Source organism: Cyrtonyx montezumae, unplaced genomic scaffold, assembly GCF_038088225.1.
Source record: "Cyrtonyx montezumae isolate F1298 unplaced genomic scaffold, pur_monq_1.0 scaffold_10, whole genome shotgun sequence".
In the NCBI taxonomy this organism is placed as follows: Eukaryota; Metazoa; Chordata; class Aves; order Galliformes; family Odontophoridae; genus Cyrtonyx; species Cyrtonyx montezumae.
In genome coordinates, this window is record NW_027071826.1 from 34,029,981 (window position 1) to 34,051,502 (window position 21,522).

General features: G+C 39.7%; 1 protein-coding gene across 1 annotated transcript in view; it reads left to right on the forward strand.

Moving 5' to 3' along the window:
- Nucleotides 1-21,522, forward strand: part of LTK (leukocyte receptor tyrosine kinase) — an 80,579-nt gene that overhangs the window by 40,745 nt on the left and 18,312 nt on the right. Inside the window, exons 5-13 of the mRNA XM_065755590.1 lie at nt 3,915-4,054; nt 6,018-6,155; nt 7,038-7,190; nt 8,281-8,381; nt 10,696-10,862; nt 13,887-13,981; nt 18,921-19,022; nt 20,442-20,619; nt 21,156-21,306. Of these exons, the coding sequence (XP_065611662.1) occupies nt 3,915-4,054; nt 6,018-6,155; nt 7,038-7,190; nt 8,281-8,381; nt 10,696-10,862; nt 13,887-13,981; nt 18,921-19,022; nt 20,442-20,619; nt 21,156-21,306 (1,225 nt within the window). The remainder of the gene's footprint in view (nt 1-3,914; nt 4,055-6,017; nt 6,156-7,037; nt 7,191-8,280; nt 8,382-10,695; nt 10,863-13,886; nt 13,982-18,920; nt 19,023-20,441; nt 20,620-21,155; nt 21,307-21,522) is intronic.

Here is a 21,522-nt window from a genome sequence, read left to right on the forward strand (position 1 = left end):
ATGTGATGAAGCAAAAGAGAAAAGAAACAGGCAGACCTTCAGGCACCAAGTCCCAGATAAGTAGAGCAAACTCATATTTTTATTGCCATACCTATAACATTTGAGTATTCTGAGCTTCTTAGATAGAGCAAGAGCAGCTGCGGGAGTGAGGTGTTTGAAATTCTACATATTTACAAAAAATATATAAAATTACATTTCTTCTTATCTTAGCAGAGATCAAACATCAAGAGCCTGCATTTTTGCTTTCAGGCCAAGCTTTCTTCGTCTGGCTCTTGGCTTAAAGCTGTCTTTGCTTTCTTATAGTTACAATCCTGGTGCTTGTTTGCTTGTTCACTTGTTCAGACCACTGATGTCTTTCTGACTACTTTGCTTACCCCACCTTTTCCCTCTTCACCATACGGAGCCAAAAACTAGTCACACCTGAAAACTCTTATGTGGTTTTGTTCTGAATGATTTCACTTGATTGTTGACCACAGTTACTTCAGTGTTGTCAGCCAAAAGTGTTACAATAATGGAACTTGTTTCTTTCAGCTCTGAATACTCAAACTTCAATGAAAATAAAGAAGCACTGTTTGGGGCAGTGATAAGCTTTTCCCTTTCCGTGGTAGAGTGTGATCAGTAAGCTAGGATTATTGTTCTCTGTTTTAGAAAGAAAACATGAAGCACTGGCCATTGTACTCTTGGTAGGCCAAGAACCAACAAGTACAAGACCACATGCACAAATGGTCATCAGTTAGCAATCTTCACAAAAGGATTATTGCTTAGTTTTCCCTATGTTGACTATTTTTAATTTTTGTTATTTTTGTTTGTTTGTTTGCTTGTTTTTGTGGAGCAGAGTTGCTAAAATGCCCTGCCAGATTCTGTTCGCCTAGTATGGGTTTTATTGTCAGCAGAAGTTCTTTAACTTCTGCTCTTGTATGTAGAGGTATTGCCATATAGCTAATCTGTATGTCTGGAAACACCTAAGGTCATTTGGAATTAAATTAGGTGTCCAGTTCCATAAGCCTTTGGAAGGGAATAGTCTGGTAAGTGTCCTCAGAAAATGCTTAATACATGCTGACAGCAATGAGCACAGCTATTTAAATTAAAAAATAAAGCTCCAAAAGAAGAAACTGCACAGCTGTTATGTAAGACTGATTTTGAACACTAACCTAGGAGTATGGTTTACTGCCTCTCATGCTTCTGTTGAAATTGCACCCAAAAATATTCTGGGCCATGAAAGAAAGATCTGTAGCTGATTAGTAAGGGCAAGAGTTGCAGGCATATGTTCAATTTGTCATCTATTTCATTTTGCATCCAATGACTATATGTGGAAAAGAAGTGTAAAGATTTTGATTTGTATGTTCACTTATAGAATCTTGAGGCAGTTAGCATAACTTTCTGCAGCAACTCCTGTAGTATCCTCCAGTTCAGAAAAGTTTCAGCTTTCATGTTAAGGTTTTCGAATTAGTCACTTTTAATGAAGAAATTGTTCTTAATGGTAAAACAATCTTTCTTAAAATGCATGATCTCTTGACTGTGTTGGAGATGGAAAGGCATGGCATAGCAAATATTGATAAGGAAAAGGAAAACTTTTGTTTAGCTGAGGCTAGTGAAAGTCAAAAATTGAAATCATAGGTTAGCAGGGCAGATCTTGAATTCTGTTGCCTTAGGCATCAGATTGCTTGCAACTCCAAACTCTATACCTGTGCAAATTTCTCAAAATTATGTTGGACTCTGACAGCCCTTCTATACAGAGCATTTTTAACATCTGTATTTAGAAGAAGGAGAATATTACCTCATTAGTTGAGATCTGGCTTGACATAAAATCAATAGTAAAGATATTGCTAAGCTTGGCTTATCTGAGAGCCTGCAACAATGATCCATCTTCTTAGTAGCTCAACAATGGGCTTTGTTCCTGATTCCATTAAGAAAATTAAGTTGGTTCTGACTATTCCTTGCTTGGGACAAAGCAAATATTTACAGTATTAGAAACCTTGTTTCTGTTGTATGTTGTGGTAGAGCATTTGTCTGAGCTGGAATGCCTTGATGATGATGAGACTCGGTACACTGAAATATTCTGGGTGATTGAACATTGCTTGTTATTTTTGTGATCTCTGGATGCCTGTGAGCTTTTCCAGTGGTGATAAAAATTGACTAAAAGTTCAGTGTTAGGGATTTTTCAGTGCAGAACTGGAATGTTTCATGGGACTTTAGGGCTCTGACTCAAAAGATCTGCCAGTTTGCACAAGCAGTGGTTTAAAATATTAGTTCTCTTCTACCAGAGGCCACTGTTCTCCCAGCTGAGATGGCAGGGAAGATGGTATGTCTTTCTCAGATGTGATGTTTCAAAGGTTGGTTTATTGACTTGGATAGCCAGTGCTTGTACTTCATTTTGAAATACTAGGCTGTAAACTACAAGATCCAGAGTGTGTGGCTCATAAACCATGTACAATTAAGGTGCAGAAGTGAAACAAGTCATTGTTTTCAGCTGTGGGCATAATCTCTTTAGAAGTGTAACACCAGTTGTGAATCATGGGCTGGCTGCTGTGGGTTCCTGTGCTTAGGGCTATGATTACAGTGGTGATGCAGTGATATCTCTTGGGGGCTGTGTTGTAGCTTGATGCGGGTAAGTGGAACTCAGTGGTTAGGAGGTCTTGTATTCTTAATGAGTAAATGCAAAAGAGACTGTCCTTATCTCCAGTGGCTTGTTGAAGCAATTAGTTTAAGGCCCATTGTTTTTTTCTGTGGCCAAGTGGATGTAGTGGAATGATGAACAAAGCTTTGTCATGTAGCAGAAATGATATGGTTCTGGGTCAGTGATGAATGCTCTTGGATGTTGTGCCACAGCATGGCTGAGGGAATATATCTGTGTTTCTCAGTACTGAATATTCCTGAAGCTACAAACCAGTGCAAAATGAAAAACTAAACAGCAGCAAGCTAAAGTGAAGAAGGTTAAAAACAATTCATATTGCTCCAACTTATTTGCAAGTTGCCAATTAGGTAGTGTGGGATTTTCACATTGTGTCCAGTAAGCATGTGTTTGTCATCCAAGAGTTGTCTCCAAAACAGTTTCTGATGCAGGCTAAGGGAAGATGATCACTTCATGGCAGCTAAAGCATTTCTTAAATGAAAAAGCAGTACTAGGAACAGAGCATCATCAGTGCATCTTGACACTGTGATGGGGCTTTCTTACAGCTGGTAGTGCTTCCTTCTCCCCACAATGGCTTCGAGTAACTCATTGAGGGTGCCAGCAGCAGCATGTGGATGGATTATAGGTAAATCTATCTGTCTGGTACTCTTTTCAAGAGAGTTTACAGAAGGAATTCCTCTGTACCTATCCTTTCTACAACCTCTTTACAAAACAGGAACAAATAGTTTTTAATGTACTTTCTTATCTTCTTACCATGAGGTGGAAGGACAGGGTTTTTTTTTTTTTTTTTTTTGTTTGTTTCTTTTTAAAAAGATTGTTAGGAATCTTGTAGGATTTTTTTTTTTAATCTAAACGTGGGTACCCTGACTCCTGATAGACTGATTTGAGTGAAATACTTTGAAAATTCCCATTGGATGTCACTGTCCAGCTTTCAGTGTCAAACAACCATCTCTAATTTTAAAATTAGAGTGCATGCCTTCTTTCTCTGAGCTGCCACAAGGGCTGTACAGTAGAGTTATCTTTGATGACTAGGAGTTACAATGCCTGTTATATGGGTAAATGTAGGTTACAACAATAGGATCTGAGGCAAGGATAACTGAATATGAGCTTTTTAGGTAGAATGTCATTTGTTTTAAATGGAGACCTGCTACATTGTACTTTATATTCATTGATATCTTCCACATGTGAATACCATCACTTCTATTTGGTTCAGTATAGAGGTTGTGCTAGATACTCTATAGACTCCAGCATGCTCTTTGTCTGTCTGATTGCTACATTCTAGGGTGAAATGGAAATCCATGATGGCTCCGATTGGCAGAATAGAAAGACTTTTTAAAATCACCTTGCTGTATTCGAACTGTGGAACACAAGAGGCTGGACTACTGGCAGTGGGTTCCTTGCAGCTCAGAAACTGCTTTCATGGTATGTAGCAATACGGTCAGGTTTGGAATAATCAAATGCAGTCCAAAGGGAGAGCAACATACTCACCAAAACTGGTGAATATGATTAAAGATTTGGTCAGATAGGACATATGTGAAAGCTGAGTCTCTATGATTTTTGGCAGTGCTTACCTGTCAAAGGTTGTATTTGGTTGTATATCATGTACACATGCTCAGAAAGCAAAGTTGAAGCACAAAACTTAACTGATTTCAGTAATATTCTCTGCTTTTCATAACATTTGCTTTGCAATGACACTCATACAGATGTACGAGAAAGTAATAGTGCTCATGCTGGATCCAGCAACAAGGATGGAAAAAAGTCTCTGTCTAGGTTATTTTAGCATTTACTATTTTTCTTTCTCTAATAATAACGAAGGGCTGCCCTGTGTCACCAAAGCCTTTTCCATGCTGGAGCTCTATGATGCAAATTTATAAAGAAAAGAATTCCTGGTCTTTAGTCCATGGTTTGCTACTGCCAGGATGAGAATTTCTGTCCAAAATGAAAATAATTTGAATGTAATTTATCCAAAGTACTGAGTGCTCAGCTCAGGAATTATCAGTTTTACCTATCATTTTCAGTCTTGTTGCCAGTGTAATGCAAGTGATCCTCAGTGCATGTGCAGAACCCTGCTAATGTCATTCAGGCTTCTTGGAACTGTATGAGTCTGCTGGTGCAGGCAGCCTGTAAGTTGGAATCATAATCATCTTCACTTCCTGGTTTTCATCCATTAATATAATGCTATTGCTTCTGTTTTGCAGACACTGTAGAATTACCTTTGAATAAAAATGTAAGATCTAAAACATTTTGAATATAAGAAGAGAATACTGATTTCGCTGAGCTGTTTCATCATCTCATCATGAGACTGTTTTTGATCGTATTAGAGATCTAATTTTAGTGCAGTCAATCTTTTAATTTAACAAATAATATACTTCTAATACAATGTTTTTCACAGTCTTGAAGTTTTTGAGGGAATGCATACAGCCTGAAGCATTGTGCTAAATCTCTAAAGAGTCCCTAAACAAGCTGGTGCATATACCCAGCACAACACAGTACCCTAAAGAAATACTGTTTCAGATGACATTTCATTCTCCTTCTGGGGTTTGCTTCCTAAGTTTTGCATTTTGCTGTAATGGAACATCTGTGCAGAGCTCTGCTAGCCAGGAGCAGATCCAGAAGAGATCACACACCTGCAGATCCGCAATGAATCCGTGCACTCATATCCACAGGACAGGCTGGCCACATTGAGTCATGATTTCAGGAAATATCACACTAAAAAATTGTATGCAGCCTGTTACTGAGTACTCATGGTTAGTTCAGTACTCCTGGAGTGTAGCTGGATAGCCTAGTTTGGGTAAATGAGTAAGCCAGCCTACAACTTTCTTCATGGGCAGTATGCCACAAGGATGGCATAGCAATGTATCAGCTGCACAAATGTTAGTTGAGGCTGATTTGCAATTGGCTATAACGATGTATCAATCACGACCAAAGAGAAGTGTATATTGCTGCTTCCAGCAACAGCGTTGTGCAGCACATCACTGCTGTCTGACAGGGGCACTATCATGTGTGCAGAACTGTAGAACACACCATGGTAGAAAACTGCAGTATCCTAAGTAAAAACACAATAAAAATAAAAGTGTGATTGCCTGAAGAAGCACAAACACAGCAGAAGATATTGTGTGCAGGAAAGAGAAAGGAGCAATGAATTTGGTCTATGTGAGAGCTGAGGCAATCTTGGGAATCTCATACTGGATAGAAATGTCCATGGCAAAAAGCAGAGCTCAGTATCATTTATCACCATTTATCACCCAGAGGACAATTTCTAAGGTCATGCATGTGAAGACTGATGCATATGCATGTATATATAAATTCTGCTGATTGGTCTCTGAGCTCCTTTCTCTCTTTCTCTCTCTCTCTTTTTTTTAATTATTTTTTCTTTTTCCATTAGATAAAGAAAACCCAGATCTTTCTATATATAACAAAGGCTCTACCTTCCCCTGCCTTCATGGAGGCTGTGTTAGCAACTTACAGATCTGTGAATTCATCAGTGATTGCCCTACCAAAGAAGTGGAAGGAGTAAGATGTAGTGAGTATATGGCATGGCACTTTGTGGGAACCTTCATCCTGTTAGAATTATCTGTTTAGAACAAAATACAGGTTAAATTGATTCTATTTCTAGATTAATTCATTATTAAGCCACTTAGAATAATTTACCCTATTTTTATTAATTTGTTATCAAGATTCTTTTTGAAAATTCATTCCATATAGGATAAAATTGATTTATTATTATTTTTAATATTGCAATAACACATTCGGTGACCTGTCATTCATAGTCTGCTGCTTCAGAGGAAAGCAAAATCCTATTTACACATCTACAGCTGGTGGGTGAGAAATTCCTTATGGACTCAAGGTCTGAACCTCTCTTCAGTGGAAAACACAGATCATTATTTTTGTGCCAGCTACCAATGTGATCAGTCACAAATCTGTCCCTCCAAGATGTGCAAGTTCAGAGCTCATCTTGCATATCATGATAAAGAAAGACAAAATAAGTACATGTGGTGCTGAGAAACATTTTTGTTTGTTTGTTTCATTTTTTGTTTGTTTGTTTGTTTGCAATTATGGTGACAGAGGTCTAGAGTAATCTGTTTACCACCTTTCACAGAAATCCTTATGATGTCTGCAATTTCTTATCCAGTAAGGCTTTTACAAATGTATGGAGCAATTTACCACTCTAGTGACAGTGACAAAACTGCAAAGTGTGTAACAGCTCCAGTAGCAAAAATGTTGACTTTTTTAATGACTATGGAAAAATAAACAAATGAGACCTATTAGTATTCAGACATTGAAAGATAGTGTTAAGTGTGACAGTTTAGAGAACTACAGTAAATTTTGACTTTTTTCTGCTACTTGCCTTCTTCCATAATTAGGTTTCTTCTATTTTCCTACATTTTCTTACGATCCATTTTAGATAGTCTCCCAGAGGGTTCACACTGCTCTTTTGAAGAGGGTTCATGTGGCTGGACATTGAATAAAACTGCAGCATCTCCTTGGTCCATCAAGGGCTTTAATGAAATGGTTGAAAACGGTTCATTTGTAGGGTCTACCTTGCAGGCCACTGGAGGTAGGTTCCTCATAGTTCTTTCTTAGTCTCTCTTTCTGTCTGTGAGTGCAGCTTTTGTGTGTGTATGTAGGTGTGTGTCAACATGCATGTGAATAAGCCTTGAACTTAGGGATGTGGTTTTTTTAATTAGTTCAAAATGTCTGGCTTTCTTCTTTCCAAAACAGATCTAGTATCAGTATTATCTAGAATAATATTAAATATAGCTAAAACTTACTTTTGATCAAAATACAATACTTCATATGAAATGTTCAATGGCAAAGTTAATATGAAACTGTAGGAGTCTAGAGTATCTTCACCTTTAAAAAGAATTAGGTGATGAATACTTTCCTCTCTATATATACCTCTTCCCTCCTTGCTCTTATGAGATAGGCAATTGCAGAGTACTTCAGCTGCAGCATCACAAAGTGAAAATTGTCCAACAGAACTAAGCAGCTTGTAGAACACAAATCTTTTGGAGACTTGTCAGACTCTGCCAGTGTGTTATAAAGAGCATCACATGTAAGTCTGTCCCAAGACCAAGTGATAATAATTTTTTTGTGCCGTAGAATACCACAGGAAAAAAAATAAATAAAATGTTTGATAATTCTCAGAACTGTCTGCTTTATAAATAAGGAGGGAAGCCGAATTCTGACATGTTCATGTTTGAAGTTAGTAGCTGCATTTTGATTCACAGTTCCCTATGAAAGTAGAGTGTGCTCATGAGAGTTCTGTTTGTCTCTTGAGAGCTCACACAAACTCTTACTAGGAACAAAGACTACAAATAAGCTCTTCTGGCATTGTCTTAAAAAATTCTTGATGCTCATGGTGTAAAAATCAGAAATGATCAAAGAACTCAAGAGTAGATCCACTGAATGGAAATGTACTCACGTGGCTTCTACTTGTGTTGCAGGGAAGGGTTTGGGATATTGACATTTCTGCTGCTGAAATCTTCTAGTGTTTTCATTGTAATTCAGTAATAAATGTACTCTCAAGTAATGTTTCTTCCATGTCCTCCTACCTACCCTGTGCTTCAGCACAGTCATGTTAAAGTATTTTGAAAGTATTTAAAAAAAGGTCTTTTTTTTTTCCTAATTCACTTTTCTGTTCACAGGACACTTTCTCTACCTGAGAGCAGAGAGCAATCAGACAAATGGTATGGCCAAGGCTTATAGTACCAGCTTGCCAGCTAGTATTGCCACTGAAGATTACCAGGTATCTCACTCTGTCTGAACACCATTGTGGAGCTAATTTTCAGGCTGTTTTTGCAATATGCCCTTTTTCTCTATGCCTCTGTGCAGTGTATGAAACATTACAAAGGAGTATGCTGCCTAGCTAGCTGCTTGTTGAACATCAAAAAGGAGAGACAATCCCAGTAAATAAGAGAAGGAGTGCCAAATCAGCTCTTAGATATGGAAAAACTCCCTAGCTCGGATGTATAGACCATTCCTCTGAACAATACCCAGCACCTGAATTGCATTGGATGCCCTTAGACTGTAGAAGAGAGAGTTGGCTGTCCCAGCCTGTTGAGCCATTCGGTATGCATGATGCTGAGACTTCTCTTCCTAAATTCTTCATTACGTTGTTATGAATTAACAAACTTGACAGCTTCACTGACAACAGAAGCATGAAATAGGTGGAGTGTTAGACCTTCCAGGAATAGATGAAGGTAATAAACTTGTGTTCATGTTCTTCAGAAATTTCAGAGGGTGAAGGTAACCTGGCATAGATAAAATCACATGTCCTGCCTTCAGCCTAGATCCCTACAAAATGTAAGTGGAGCTTCAAAAATATTTAAATAATATGCACTCACATCACTTAGGAAAATTAAGTTGCAAACTTGAGCTGGAGTCCAGCTCTGCCAGGGAAAAACAGAAAGCTTTGATACCTCCTAATTAGAGCTGGCAAAATAAATACAGTGCAGGTGCCAAAAAAATATCTTCACCATTGATATTTATTTATAAATTCAGGTCAAGTTTGCTGAGCAGTTCCAACAAAATAAAATGTGCTTGGAGCCAGGTTCACAAAATCAGGAGCAATAACTTTTGTTCATGGGTGTCATACAGGAGATCCAGACTCAATCTCTCCTTAACTGACACAGATTTGAATACCCATTTCAAGAGCAAGGAGCTTTCTGATGTGTACATTTGTGTGTGTGCTCCATCTCCTGCTTATGCTCTCTGTAAAGAGCAGCTGAGTTCTCCAGGCATCAATGGAAATGGCATTTTTCTTTTGATCTGTGGCAAATTGTCTGTGGTGCCCCATAGAGAGGAGTCCTGCTTCAAAATATTCTTTGACCTGGTGATCAGATCAAGTACCTGCCACATCGGAGCTATAGTTCAGGAGGTGTCTATGGCTTGGAGCAAGTACATAGACTGGAGTTTCCTGTCTGTGAAGATGGTCTATTTGCTCATTTCCTGGGTATTTGTGGAAGAGCAGTCCTCTGCTTGTAGTAGTTTTATGTTATATAGTGCCTGGGTATGGATTGAGCCACACCAGTGCAACACATGAGTATGGGTGGTTACAGTGGGAAACCTTGAAAGATTTAAACTCTTTCAAACCTTTTGACAGGAATCTTTAGGCTGATGAGAACACTGGAAAACAGTGTATTTGGAATACTGCAGAAAAGCAATCCTAACTGTAGTAGAAATGTAATGATAAAGCTTTTGTTAAGTTTAAGCTTGTGTTCCTCTACCTTATTTTAATTTGGCCAAGAAGGCCAATGGTATGCTGAGATGCATTAAAAACAGCGTGGCCAGCAGGTCGAGGGAGGTGATCCTCCATCTCTACTCTGCCCTGTTGAGGCTGTTCTGGGCTTTCTGGTACAAAAAAAAGACAGGGATCTCCTCAAAGGAGTCCAGTGTGAGGCTACAAAGATGATAAAGGGCATGGAACATCTCTGTTATGATGAAAGGCTGAGAGACTTGGGTCTCTTCAGCCTTGAAAAAACAAGACTTGGGGGATCTGATTCATGTCTATAAATATCTAAGGAGCAGGAGGGATGAGGCTAGACTCTTCCCTGCAGTGTATGGTGATAGAACAAGGAGAAATGACCACAAACTAATGCATAGGAAGTTCCATACAGATGTGCGTGGGAACTTCTTCACAATGAGGATGATGGAGCACTGGCACAGGCTGCCTAGGGAGGTGGTGGAGTCTCCTTCTCTTGAGATGTTCAAGGCTGACCTGGACCACCTACCTGTGCAACCTGGGCTAGGGAGCTGCTTTGGCAGGGAGTTGGACTTGATGATCTCTAGAGGTCCCTTCCAACACCTACAATTCAGAGATTCAGTTGATTTATTACTCCTGAAGGAGGTCACTATCACCCAGATGATATCTGAGGCCATTGATATAGTCATTAGTGTCTGAGAACGCAAGTGTCAGACAAGAAAATTCTGTGCTAGGAACAGTGATAAATTACACAAAAGCACTGGTCTCAGTACCCCCAGGAGGGAGTAGTAAGTACTACCTCCTATTTATCAGATACTATTTATTTGTTTGTTTGTTTGTTTGTCTCTCTCTGTTACAGGTCCAATTCTCGGTGTATGTTTTTGGCAACTACAATGGTACCATCTCCTTCTCTGTCAAGGAAGAGAGAAAAGGAGCTCCTATTACCTTGCCAATGTGGGAAAGAGCAGGGAGCTGGAGTGACCATTGGTTTCTCATCACTTTACCAATGCCAGTGCTTCAGAACCGGTAAGAACACCAGCAGCACCTCCCAAATATATCCCTACAGATTTTGTAAATTATTAGTGTCTTCATTGAGAAGTATCACTTTCATTTTTGCCTTCTTCCTCAACCATTTCTACTGACAAGATGTGAGGAGTACATCAGTTCTGCTTGCTGAGGACGTATTCTTTCTTCCTTCTCCATTCTGTGTCAGTCAATTTCAAACTATGAAATGGTGTTGACAGCAAGTTATTCTGCACAATACAAATCATTTTTAAATCACTCCAATCTGTTTCTTGCATGTTCCTCAAGAAGGCTTGTCTCACATCACCCTTTAGACAAAAAATCTCAAAGTCTACATAATATTATAAATGTATAAAAGATCTACCTTGGCAATAAGCACTGTCTTAAAACTTAATGGATTAGAGGATTTGGTGGCATTGCTTTCAACTTGAAATGTTCTCTGCATCTTTTTTGTAAAGAGTTAATATATTTGGGTCTGGAAGTGGTGGCAAATCAGATCCAAGAAGCAGCTAAACAGGAAGGAGGGAGGAAGAATGTTGTCCCACCCTTTTTCCTACTTCAATTTCATGATTACCTTTGGTGACAGTATTATTGTTTGCTCCTTCAGAATAGCAGAGGTGTGTAAACTGGCAGTGTAGTGTATATTCTTGTATGAAGCCCAGAGGGATAAGTATATGTGGGATAAGTATATGTTTAGTTCTGTGTATTTAAAATACGACTGGTGAATTTGTCCAGAATAGCTCTTTCCCTCAGGCATTTTTATCTGGACCTAGTCAGAATAGTCTTTCAGGCTTTTCAAAGTAGTTAAAGAGTTTCTGCTTCATCTAATAAATGATCCCCTATTTTTGTCTGCAAAGCCTCCAATTTTTGTGTCAGACCTCAGTTCTGAAGGGAAATTGATCTGAAGAGAAATGGATGTGGCAGGATGGAAAGGACGCCAAATGGCTTTAGGGAGCACTAGCCAGCACTCTGAGGAAAAAAATTCCAGTACTGTTGAACTTGAAATAATTGAGAAATGAGATGAAACTAGTAGGTAGCTTTTGTGTGCATATTCCTACCTGAATGAGGGGAGGTCCCTCCCAACTCAAACAATTCTGCAATTCTCTTACAGTGTGTCTCTGCCCTCCTATTCCCTACTGCTCCTAGTCATCTCTTGTGCTATTTTATTTAGATGACTCCAGGCCTTTCGTCAAGGTTTATTCTCAATTTTCTACTCCACTGCCTACTTTCTTCTTTCTGTAAATCTCAATCTCAAACCCTATATGTTTAGTCTAAGCTCTGGAAAATCAGTTTAGCTAACTTGTCTCCTATTTGTCCAGATTCAGTGAAACAAAAAAATAGATAAGAAATGGGGGGAAATATGTAGTTTTTAGCATTATCTTCTCCAAACAAACTCACTATAGAAAAACTATACAATTTGCTGATCAGCCTCCCAGCTGGGCACTTGGAAAACTGTTCCCAGTGATCAGCTGGCAGGTTCTCTCACTTGGTTCACATACGCAAGTTAAAAAAAGCTTCTATCAGAAGAAAATCAGGCAGACAGGAGACCTGACAGCAAAAGAGACGGAGAGGGTTATATGTTACAGCCAACAAAATGAATTCAATGAGTAGAGACAGTGGAAACCCCTTTGGCTAACAGAGCACAGAGTTCAAAAGACAAATTCCTCCTCTTTTTTCTGAAGCTGGAAAGAACGGGAGGCATATAGAGCCCAGCACTTGTGAGTTGTGAGTGATTTGAATTTGCTCAGATCCTGTAGGTATGAAAGCTTTTATCTGAAGCACAAGGGACTATTCTTGAGCTGTGATAGAAATAGTTTAAAGATTCTGATTAATCTTCACAACATTATATTAACTGTGGATGCCAATTTGTGGGTATGCAGGTTCCAGAGCACTTGCACAGGCTGCCCAGAGAGGCTGCGGAGTCTCCTCCTTCGAGATACTCAGAAGCCTCCTGGGCACTCTGCTCAGGGTGTCTGCTTGAGCAGGGATTGGACCAGGTGGACTCAGAGGCCTCTTCCGATCTCAAGAATTCTGTGGTCCTGTGATAAGGATCAACATTTGGTTGGTGGACAGAATATACACATATACTTAATAGCCACTAATTTGGGAGAAGGTACTGACTGTTAGGCAGGTCACCACTTCATAGTAAATCATGATTAAACGTTGCCAGTGACAGCAGTAGAGGTCTTCTCCATATGTTTTAATAAGCTGTAAGTAGACTGTTCATCAGGCGTCTGTTTATTTCTGATGTTTAATGAAAACCAATTTAATCCTACATATTAGATGTAGGTCCTTCAGTTCATTTTTCTTCCTTCTTCTGAATTCAGAATGTGGCAATGCTCATGGGGCATGACAGGTTTTCTTGATGAATACTTAACATCTGGTCATGGTGGGTAAAGTGGGTTAGCACAGAATGCAAACATTTGTGGCTAAAATTTAAAATGGTCTGAATATCATCTGAAATAAATTTGTGTCACATTGTTATTTTCCTGGTTACACTGGCCAACACTCAGGCCTAAGATTCCTGTCTTTCTGGATATTGCTCTGCTTAATTTTTATCTCAGATTTCTCTTTGGAGATAGAAAAAATGGAGATTATTTTCATTTTCCTTTTGCACACGCCAAATTCCCTTACAGTCAGTGGTAATTGAATAAGGATGGTTGTGATGGTTGTGTATATATTTGTGAGAGAGAGCATCTTGTTTTCCTATGTGTGTGCAGATAGCAGGGGAAGTAGGATTCTCGTATTTGTTCCACATTAAATGTGACAGTATACAAGTATTGGTTGGTTGTACTAACTGCTGGTGTGTGGATTAGATTTCTAGGAAGCTCTGATGGCTGTTCAGCAGCTCGTCTAAAGGAAAGATTCTGAATTATGATTGTCATATTGGTTGATAAAAAAAAAAAACTATCTTTTTTGTTGTTGTTGTTGCTGTGTTTTGTTTTTGGTTTGTTTTTTTTTTTTTTTTTTTTTTTTTTCCTCTGCCCCTTTGTCTGTCTTCTCTAAATCTTCTGTCTTAATGCAAAGGTTTCAACTGCAACTCCTGGCAACCTGGGGCTGGAATTCCCAAGCTGACATCGCTATCGACAATATTACATTTGGAATGGATTGCTTTGCTGATGGTGAGCCATGCCCATTACAGAATCCCTTACAGAATCTGGGAGGTGTAATCAGTGTCCAGCTGACCCAGACCACACTTGCTGTGTTTCCCCTCCTCCACCTAGAGTGCACATGAATCATTTATGTTAGCTTTTATATCACAATGCCAATTATCTTAGATCTGCTGAAGATTGCAAGTAGAGGAAATATTGCAGTGTGCCGGTTTACTAGCACTCTTTCTTTTCCCTAATCTGTATCACGTAGTTGAAAGCTGCCTGTGTGTCTTGGCAAGAAACTCTTGACTTATTCCTGAGCTTTAAGTGGAAGGATTACATCACATTGCTCTTTAGCAGTCCCTTCTGACCTGTGCACCCTGGCAACTGATAGCTGAAGGGAAAACAAAGGGGAAAATGAATATATTTTAGGGTAGGAAGGGAGGAAAACGGAAGAATAAAATGTCTCTCTGGCAGTAAAGTTAAGGTTATTACAAGTTTGTTTTGCCCTGTAGGAGGTGCATCAGTTGTCACTGCCAGATACATATATACTTCTCTTGGCTTTGTTACTGCTAATGCTACTGATGACAATGTATTCCACTGAAGATGATGCCAGTGCTGATCTCCAAAACATGCTAGCAAAAGAGTTGAACTTCTTGAAGTGGAAAAAGGTTGCGTACTTGGGGATATTAGAAACCAACATCTTCTAGACTGCATAAAAGACCTATATCCTCTGATGTTTAAACAGGAAGAGAACATGCAGTATTTCAACAGTGGCTTCTGTTGCAAATGAAATGTTCTGTGCTATCCCTCAAAAGACCGCACTTCCAATATGTCATTGCTGAGTCTAATAGCAGTCTCCTGCAGAGTCTAGCTGTACCCTGATGTGAGAAGGCTTATGTTAAAACTGGTATGTGTTAAAAGTTTTCCACTGTCTATAGCCCTTTTGTTCTCCTACCTTTGACCAATTTGGTCTCACATTCTTTGCCTCATAGTTCCATGGGCACTGAGAACACCATTCACTAAAATGTTGAGCATTCACATATTCATTTGGAATTAATAGGAAGAGATGTTCCTTTAGGGTAAATCTGTTAGTTCTCTCCAGCTCCTTAACACCCCTGGCTCCCAAATATATTGGATTATGCATACTAACATTTTGTTTTGAAATATGAGAAAAGTTTTTAAGGAAACTGAAGGGAGTGATTCCAGATGCTTCTTGTGCCAACTACTGTGCACACAGCTTCTGCTTTACTGCTCTCCTGAGAACAAATACAGGCACCTACAGTGGGCATTTTGTTGGCTCTAGCGTAGAGTTATATTCTTTGGTAAATAGGTGGGGCACAAAAACCACTGCAAGAATGTTTTCAGGGCTTGTCTATTAGACTCCACCCAGGTTTCTCCTCACTTTCAATTACTATAAATCTCACTAATGTCAGGAGAAGCAGCCACTTACCCCATCTGAAAGTGTGACCCACAGTTGCATGACTCATTCAGAAGACATATCATGAAGGAAATGTTTCTCGGAAGCCCTGTGCTCGCCATCGTTCCTTGATTCCTCTTTGCAAATTGACATTTTCTCGCCTCTGAAAGTAACTGCCTTGCATTTATCTTTTCATGATTTTAATTCAGTTAGGTTGCAGAGAAGCCCAGCAGCTCTGCTGTGTTTTCAGTAATGAAATTATTTCTCCCAAGCAAGGAGAGGTTTCAGATGTCAGAGAGGGAGCCGATTAAGATCCAAACAGTGAATTCTTTGCATGAGGGCAACAGGAAGGACATAGAGCAGGAAGGAAAAAATTGCTGTTTGCTATGATGTAAATATTAATCTCTCCATCTATTTCAACTCTGTCATTCAATTTTCTTCAAAATCTAGCACGGTCCTTGAAAGCACGGCTTGTATATATGCAAGCTGGGACAGTAGGTGAAGTTTTCTACATCCCTCAGTGCAGAGAGGAAAGAATCAGTAATATTTGGTGAGGGGAGGGAAGAGTAGTGAGGGTAGCTCAAGAGACATCAGTAAGGACAAAAAACAAACAGCCTGTTCTCTGGATGGCAGCCCCTGGGCAGGGACAGATGCTTTCCCTGTGAGAAAGGCTAAACAAAACCATCTTCTGGTTAATAAAATCACCTTTTGTCATGACAGTGTCACAGATCAGATGGCATGGGTCTGATTCAGTGTGAGAACTTTTAAGGGACAGCCATAAAGATACAAGTATTTTATCCTCTTAGTTAGCTAGAGTTTCTGTAGAAAGAGATCTGAGTTTTGAGTGTCTAAATATGAAAATGTGGGCTGGCAGGACTGTTGTTTTCCTCAATGCTTTCATGCCCACCACTTTTACCATTAGCTTTTAGTGCTCTGAGGATGGTATTGTTCCAAATAATATCACAGGTCTGTGTTCTATCGAAGCATGCTCTACTGTCCTGGCCAAGGGGTTTTCTATATACTTTATTTCTATATACTATATTTCCAATACTTTTCTATCTGCACATCATTTGTGCTTTCTAAAAATATTGTTTTTAAAATGACAAGGCTGTCTGGAGAGAGCTTTTGTATGTCATATCTCTTGGTTTTTACTTTGGAATCCCCAAGCTATCAAAGCCTGGCCTTGCTGGCCTACCGGTCTCATTGCTTGAGGCAAATGGTGTGAGGTGGTTGTTCAGCGCAGCCCCATTTAGTTCAGTTAGTAAGGTGTTGACAAGAAATGCAATTGGATCAGCCAAAGGGCTGGGAAATGGGGACGTTGGTACAGCTTCCTCATTCTCTGTCCCACTCCAGGACAAGCTGGAGAGGCTTCCAGGAGTGCTTCACCTGCATCAGTGAGGTAAGACCTTTGAAAAGATCGTGCACACTTTGCAGATATTGCAAGGCACTTTTTTTTATTAATCTCTGCCCCAAAATTACTGAATCATTCTTCATTATAGTCCCAGAAACAGAGAAGTAGGAACTATATTCTGTAGCTCTGTCTCTGCAGAAGATACCCTTTCACAGTTTCTACTGCTATCTTCAGTGTGAACATCAACAGTCCTGGAGTGACATAGTTGCTAAATGTTTTTATGATATAAGTACACCTAAACATGAATAATTCTTGTTCCCTTCTGTTTGCTTGCAGTCAATATTTTGGCTATCAGGAAAGCAAGTAGAAGCTAAAAAAGACTAGAGTATCAGCCTCTGGATGCCAGGGCATATTTGTATAAATACACTATATTTGTAGAAATTGCCACTTTCCAAATTCATGTCTGGTGGCACACAAAGGATCAGCTTCCTAAGAGTTAATGGCTCATGTGGACGTACAAATGCTTAGCCTGTCATGCAGCTTGCATGCTGAAAATGGAGGAGACAGAAGCTTTCTTCTAGTGTGTGAAGGTTTGAGACTGTTTGGAGAAGGAGGAAAGATTGTTTGTTTGGAAACAAAGCATTGCCTTAGGATAGTCAGTTGGGATGCTGGAAAAAAAAAAAAAATCCATGCAGACACATAGACCAAGACTGTATTTAAGGGACTGATTTACATTCCATCAATCTGGCAAACACAACCAGACTTCTTGTACGTCTCTAACTATCTGAAATTGTTTTGACCTTTGGGATTCATAATTCACTTCAGGCCTAGGGAGACCAAGCATCTTTTCTGGCTGTGTGTTGTCTTTTTCATTTGGTTTTCCTTCTTGCCTTTGATCCAGATCATTTGTTTTGGGTTAATTTCATTTTTCACTTGCTTGACAACTGCATCCATTGAAGTTCTCTATCTCAGTATGAACAGTGTTTTGGTACAAAGCTTCCTTTTACTTCCATCCATCAATGAGCTTTCACACAGACCTGGGGGGAGTATTCTCATGAGTAAAACCACAGCAAGGTCACTATGCTTCAATTAGTTATTTGGCCTTTCTGACACAGCTAACAAGTGTGTTAATTATCACTATTTAAAGCTGTTGCTTTGCAGCATAGATAATTGTCCTGCTGGAACTGAGTGAGTCTCTTTTGAACAGAGCATCAAACAGCTGTTAGACTCTCACAACTGGAACAAATGGAAATATTTGTAATGTTTTTCAACTAATGAAAAATGTTCAGTATTAAATTTAGTGAGGGCTCATAAAGTCTGTCCTTTTTCCTACAGAGATTTTCTTACAAAGATCTGCATACGAATGGATAATTTAACTCTGGAAACAGGATGCTTGCAGATTATAAATCAAGAGTTATTACTTTTTCCTTTCTAAGTCAGCTTTGGTTACATATTGTGTTCACAGTGCATTTGGATGCTTTGGCTCAGCCCCTGCTTTGATGTCCCTCCTCCCTGGGAAAGGGCTGATTTTTAAAAGCCTGTTACACTGTGCAACAATGTCACCTTTTGCTCTGTGTTTTTTGGAAATATTTGTCCAAAAATTTACAGATATTGCCAAGAGTATACTACTGTTTCTCTACTGTGTCTGTCAGTGTGACATCATTTTATTTAGCAAATTATTTCTCATATAAGTTTGGGAGTGAAGGTGTTCAAAGTTCATTGGTGAGAGAATAGTGATCTGAAGCTGGTTTACCTACCATGACACCAAAGATAACATTTTTTTCCTATCACTGTCAGTTACACCTTTGACAGCAGAATGTCAGTACTGGTATCTGTTTTCCCACACCACACTTTTCTCAAAGATTCTTGTAATCCTAGCCAGTGCAATTTGCTGCCAAGGAGCTTATCTTGCAGGTGAGCCTCCATGGGATAACACAGTATATTTGTTCAAGTGAAGTCACACTGATTTCAGCACAGATAGAGGTATCTAAGACAAGGTACGGGCCTAAATAGATTAGGTTTTTTCATATTTTTTTAAACAAAAAATCTCACACTGATTATAAAAAATATTTTTTTCTGTCCAAGGTATTATATACTTACCTTAAACAAATGGTCACGCTGCATTTACTCATGCAAACTTAAAATTTTCCATCTCTTTTTTTCTGTCATCTTCCTATCCATTCTACAAACAATTTCAGGAAGACAATCAACTCATTTTAGTGGAAAGCATCAGTACCCACGGGAGATTAGTAGCCCAGATGAGCATCTTCTGAACCCCCTGGAACAGCCTTCCCTCCCAGGTAAATAATTCAGTACTGAAAACCTGTCTCTTGCCTGTAGAAGATGGCTTCCTTTTTATCTGTGTGTGTGATCTGCCTGACGTGGTCTGTATGACCTATAGAGACAGAGCAATGAAGTATAATCCTTCCCAAAGTTGTGGAGAACGTATCAGGTAGTCTCTGTTTGGCTGTGGGGCAAAAGTTTCCTGAGGTCCAACTCACCAGGCCTTAAAGAGTAGGATGTTTTTAAAGAAAAGTGAGTCTGTAAGTACAGAAGCTTTAAGTAGAAGCAGAAGCTACCTAACTCAAATTCAGTGTGCTATGGAGAGAAAGGTATAGATTAGTACAGAAAGCTGGGGATAGATGCAGGCTGAACCCAATGGATGGAGAATATGAGTGTAAAGATGAAGAACCAAGGAGGGAAAAGTGTGAGGATCTGGAAATCCACAGAGGAGAGAAACTGGATGAAAAGCAGGGAGAAACAAGGTCACTTAGGGACTCGTTTACTGATAACAGCATAGGGCTGCTCTTGGAGCACAGGCATCAACCATGTGAGTGAGAAAAGCTGTCTAATGGAGGGTGTGAGGAGAGGAGGCTGGAGGAAGCAGAGTCCAGTAAGTATGAAAGAAAGCATATTCCACCCAAGAGCCTTCAGTAAAATGCAAGATTCCTGTGTCTCGAGGTTGCTTTGCTGACAACAAATAGCTGTGTGCACATCTCCTGAGGACTATGTTTGTCTGAGTTATGACAACCTGTATTGCTTTCAGTTCCTCCATTTCTGTAGTGGAGCTAACACACTGTGTGTTGGCAGCTTAACGTCTGTAGGAGATAGTTTTGCTTGTCTTTTCCTTTGAAGAAGACTAATATTTTTAAAGGCTTATGATTTTAGCTGCGATTTTAATCATTGAGCTCTTAAACAGTTCTACTATGATAAATCCTGTATTGTTTAACTCTGTCCATGTGCATGCACTGGATCATATGGTTTTTAAAACTGTTATCACCTCTCATCATTGATCACTAGTTGCTGTGTTAGACGCTTTCAACTTTTATTTCTGTGTGTATGCCTGGGGCAGTCCCAGATATGTGTGCAGACTGGGAGAGCTCCTTGAGAGTTTTGAAATGCAAGTTTAAGCTTCTTCTTAAAAAAAAAAATATAATAATGAGCATATGATCAAATTGACATATTTAGTTTTAAAGGTCTGTATGTAGCAAAAACTATTGATCTTTCTCATAATAATCTGATTGAAAGAAATCATTAGTGTTTTGTGAGCAGCAATCATTTTGCCATTGAAGAATCACAAAGGACACGTAGCACCAAGAACAGTTGTTTGCTTTGATGATACCTGTCCTTTAGTTAAAGAGTTCTGTGAGTTAACTGCACATGCCTAAGAAATAAAGGGAAGCTCATACCAGCCCTAACTCTGTCTGTTCTGGTCACAGGGGACACGTCTGTGGTTCTCTGGTGGTTCTCAACATGTGGTGCCAGTGGTCCACGTGGGCCAACTCAAGCTCAGTGTGACAATGCCTATAAGGGCAGCAATGTGTCAGTGATTGTGGAAAAGGAGGGCAGGCTCCGAGGAGTGCAAGTCTGGAGAGTGCCAGCCACAAACCGCTACAGGTATGTTTCAGAGTGTTGGTGAGGAAACCACTGAACTACTTTCTGGTTCTAGAGTTTCAGCAAATCTAAGTGTAGGACCATTTTTGCTGAGTAGCTGAAGGATAGAAAAGTAGGTAAGAAATAGGAGGGCTAACTCTAAGGTTCTGTGTCTGAGCTACTGTTGAAGCATGAGAAGGTGGAGCAGTGACTTAGAGGAGATTAGTACAAGAGTGATTGGTGAGCATGTAATTGAATGCAAGTGCTGCCATCATTTTGGACACAGGGCCTTGGTGTTTCAGATTTGGCTGTACCAGTTCCCTCTGTTTGCCTCTGAAATCTGTCTCCAGTGCTCCAGCGTAGTTGATCAGTCCTCTTGGGCAGCCTCTGCTGTGTATGTCTCAGAAAAAGAATGTCCATGAGACACTGCAGCAAGAACCTGCTCCGGAGCAATGCCTGTTTGGGGGTGCAGGTTGGGGAGAACTCACAAATGGAGCTGCTTTGGAGGATGAAAAGGGTAAGATAAGATTTGTCTCTTTAACTACACCTTTTTCTTCTAGAATTTCTGCCTATGGAGCAGCTGGAGGAAAGGGAGCCAAAAATCACAATGAGAGGTCCCATGGGGTCTTCATCTCGGCCACCTTCCAGCTGGAGAAAGATGAGCTGCTGTACATCCTAGTGGGGCAGCAGGGGGAGGATGCCTGCCCCGGGGTGAGGGCTGCACAAGCACACATGGGCAGAGATTTTGCAGATACAATTCAGTGAGGTTCAGTGGGTGGCTTGGGGTTTGGCTGGACTGGTGATGAAAGATAGAAATCCCAGGATCCAGCTCTGAAATCCAGTCAGTATGGTAAGAATGAATAAACCAAGTTAGGAAGAATCTCAAAACAAATATGAAGAACTCTGAAAAGAGAATTGACCCCCAAA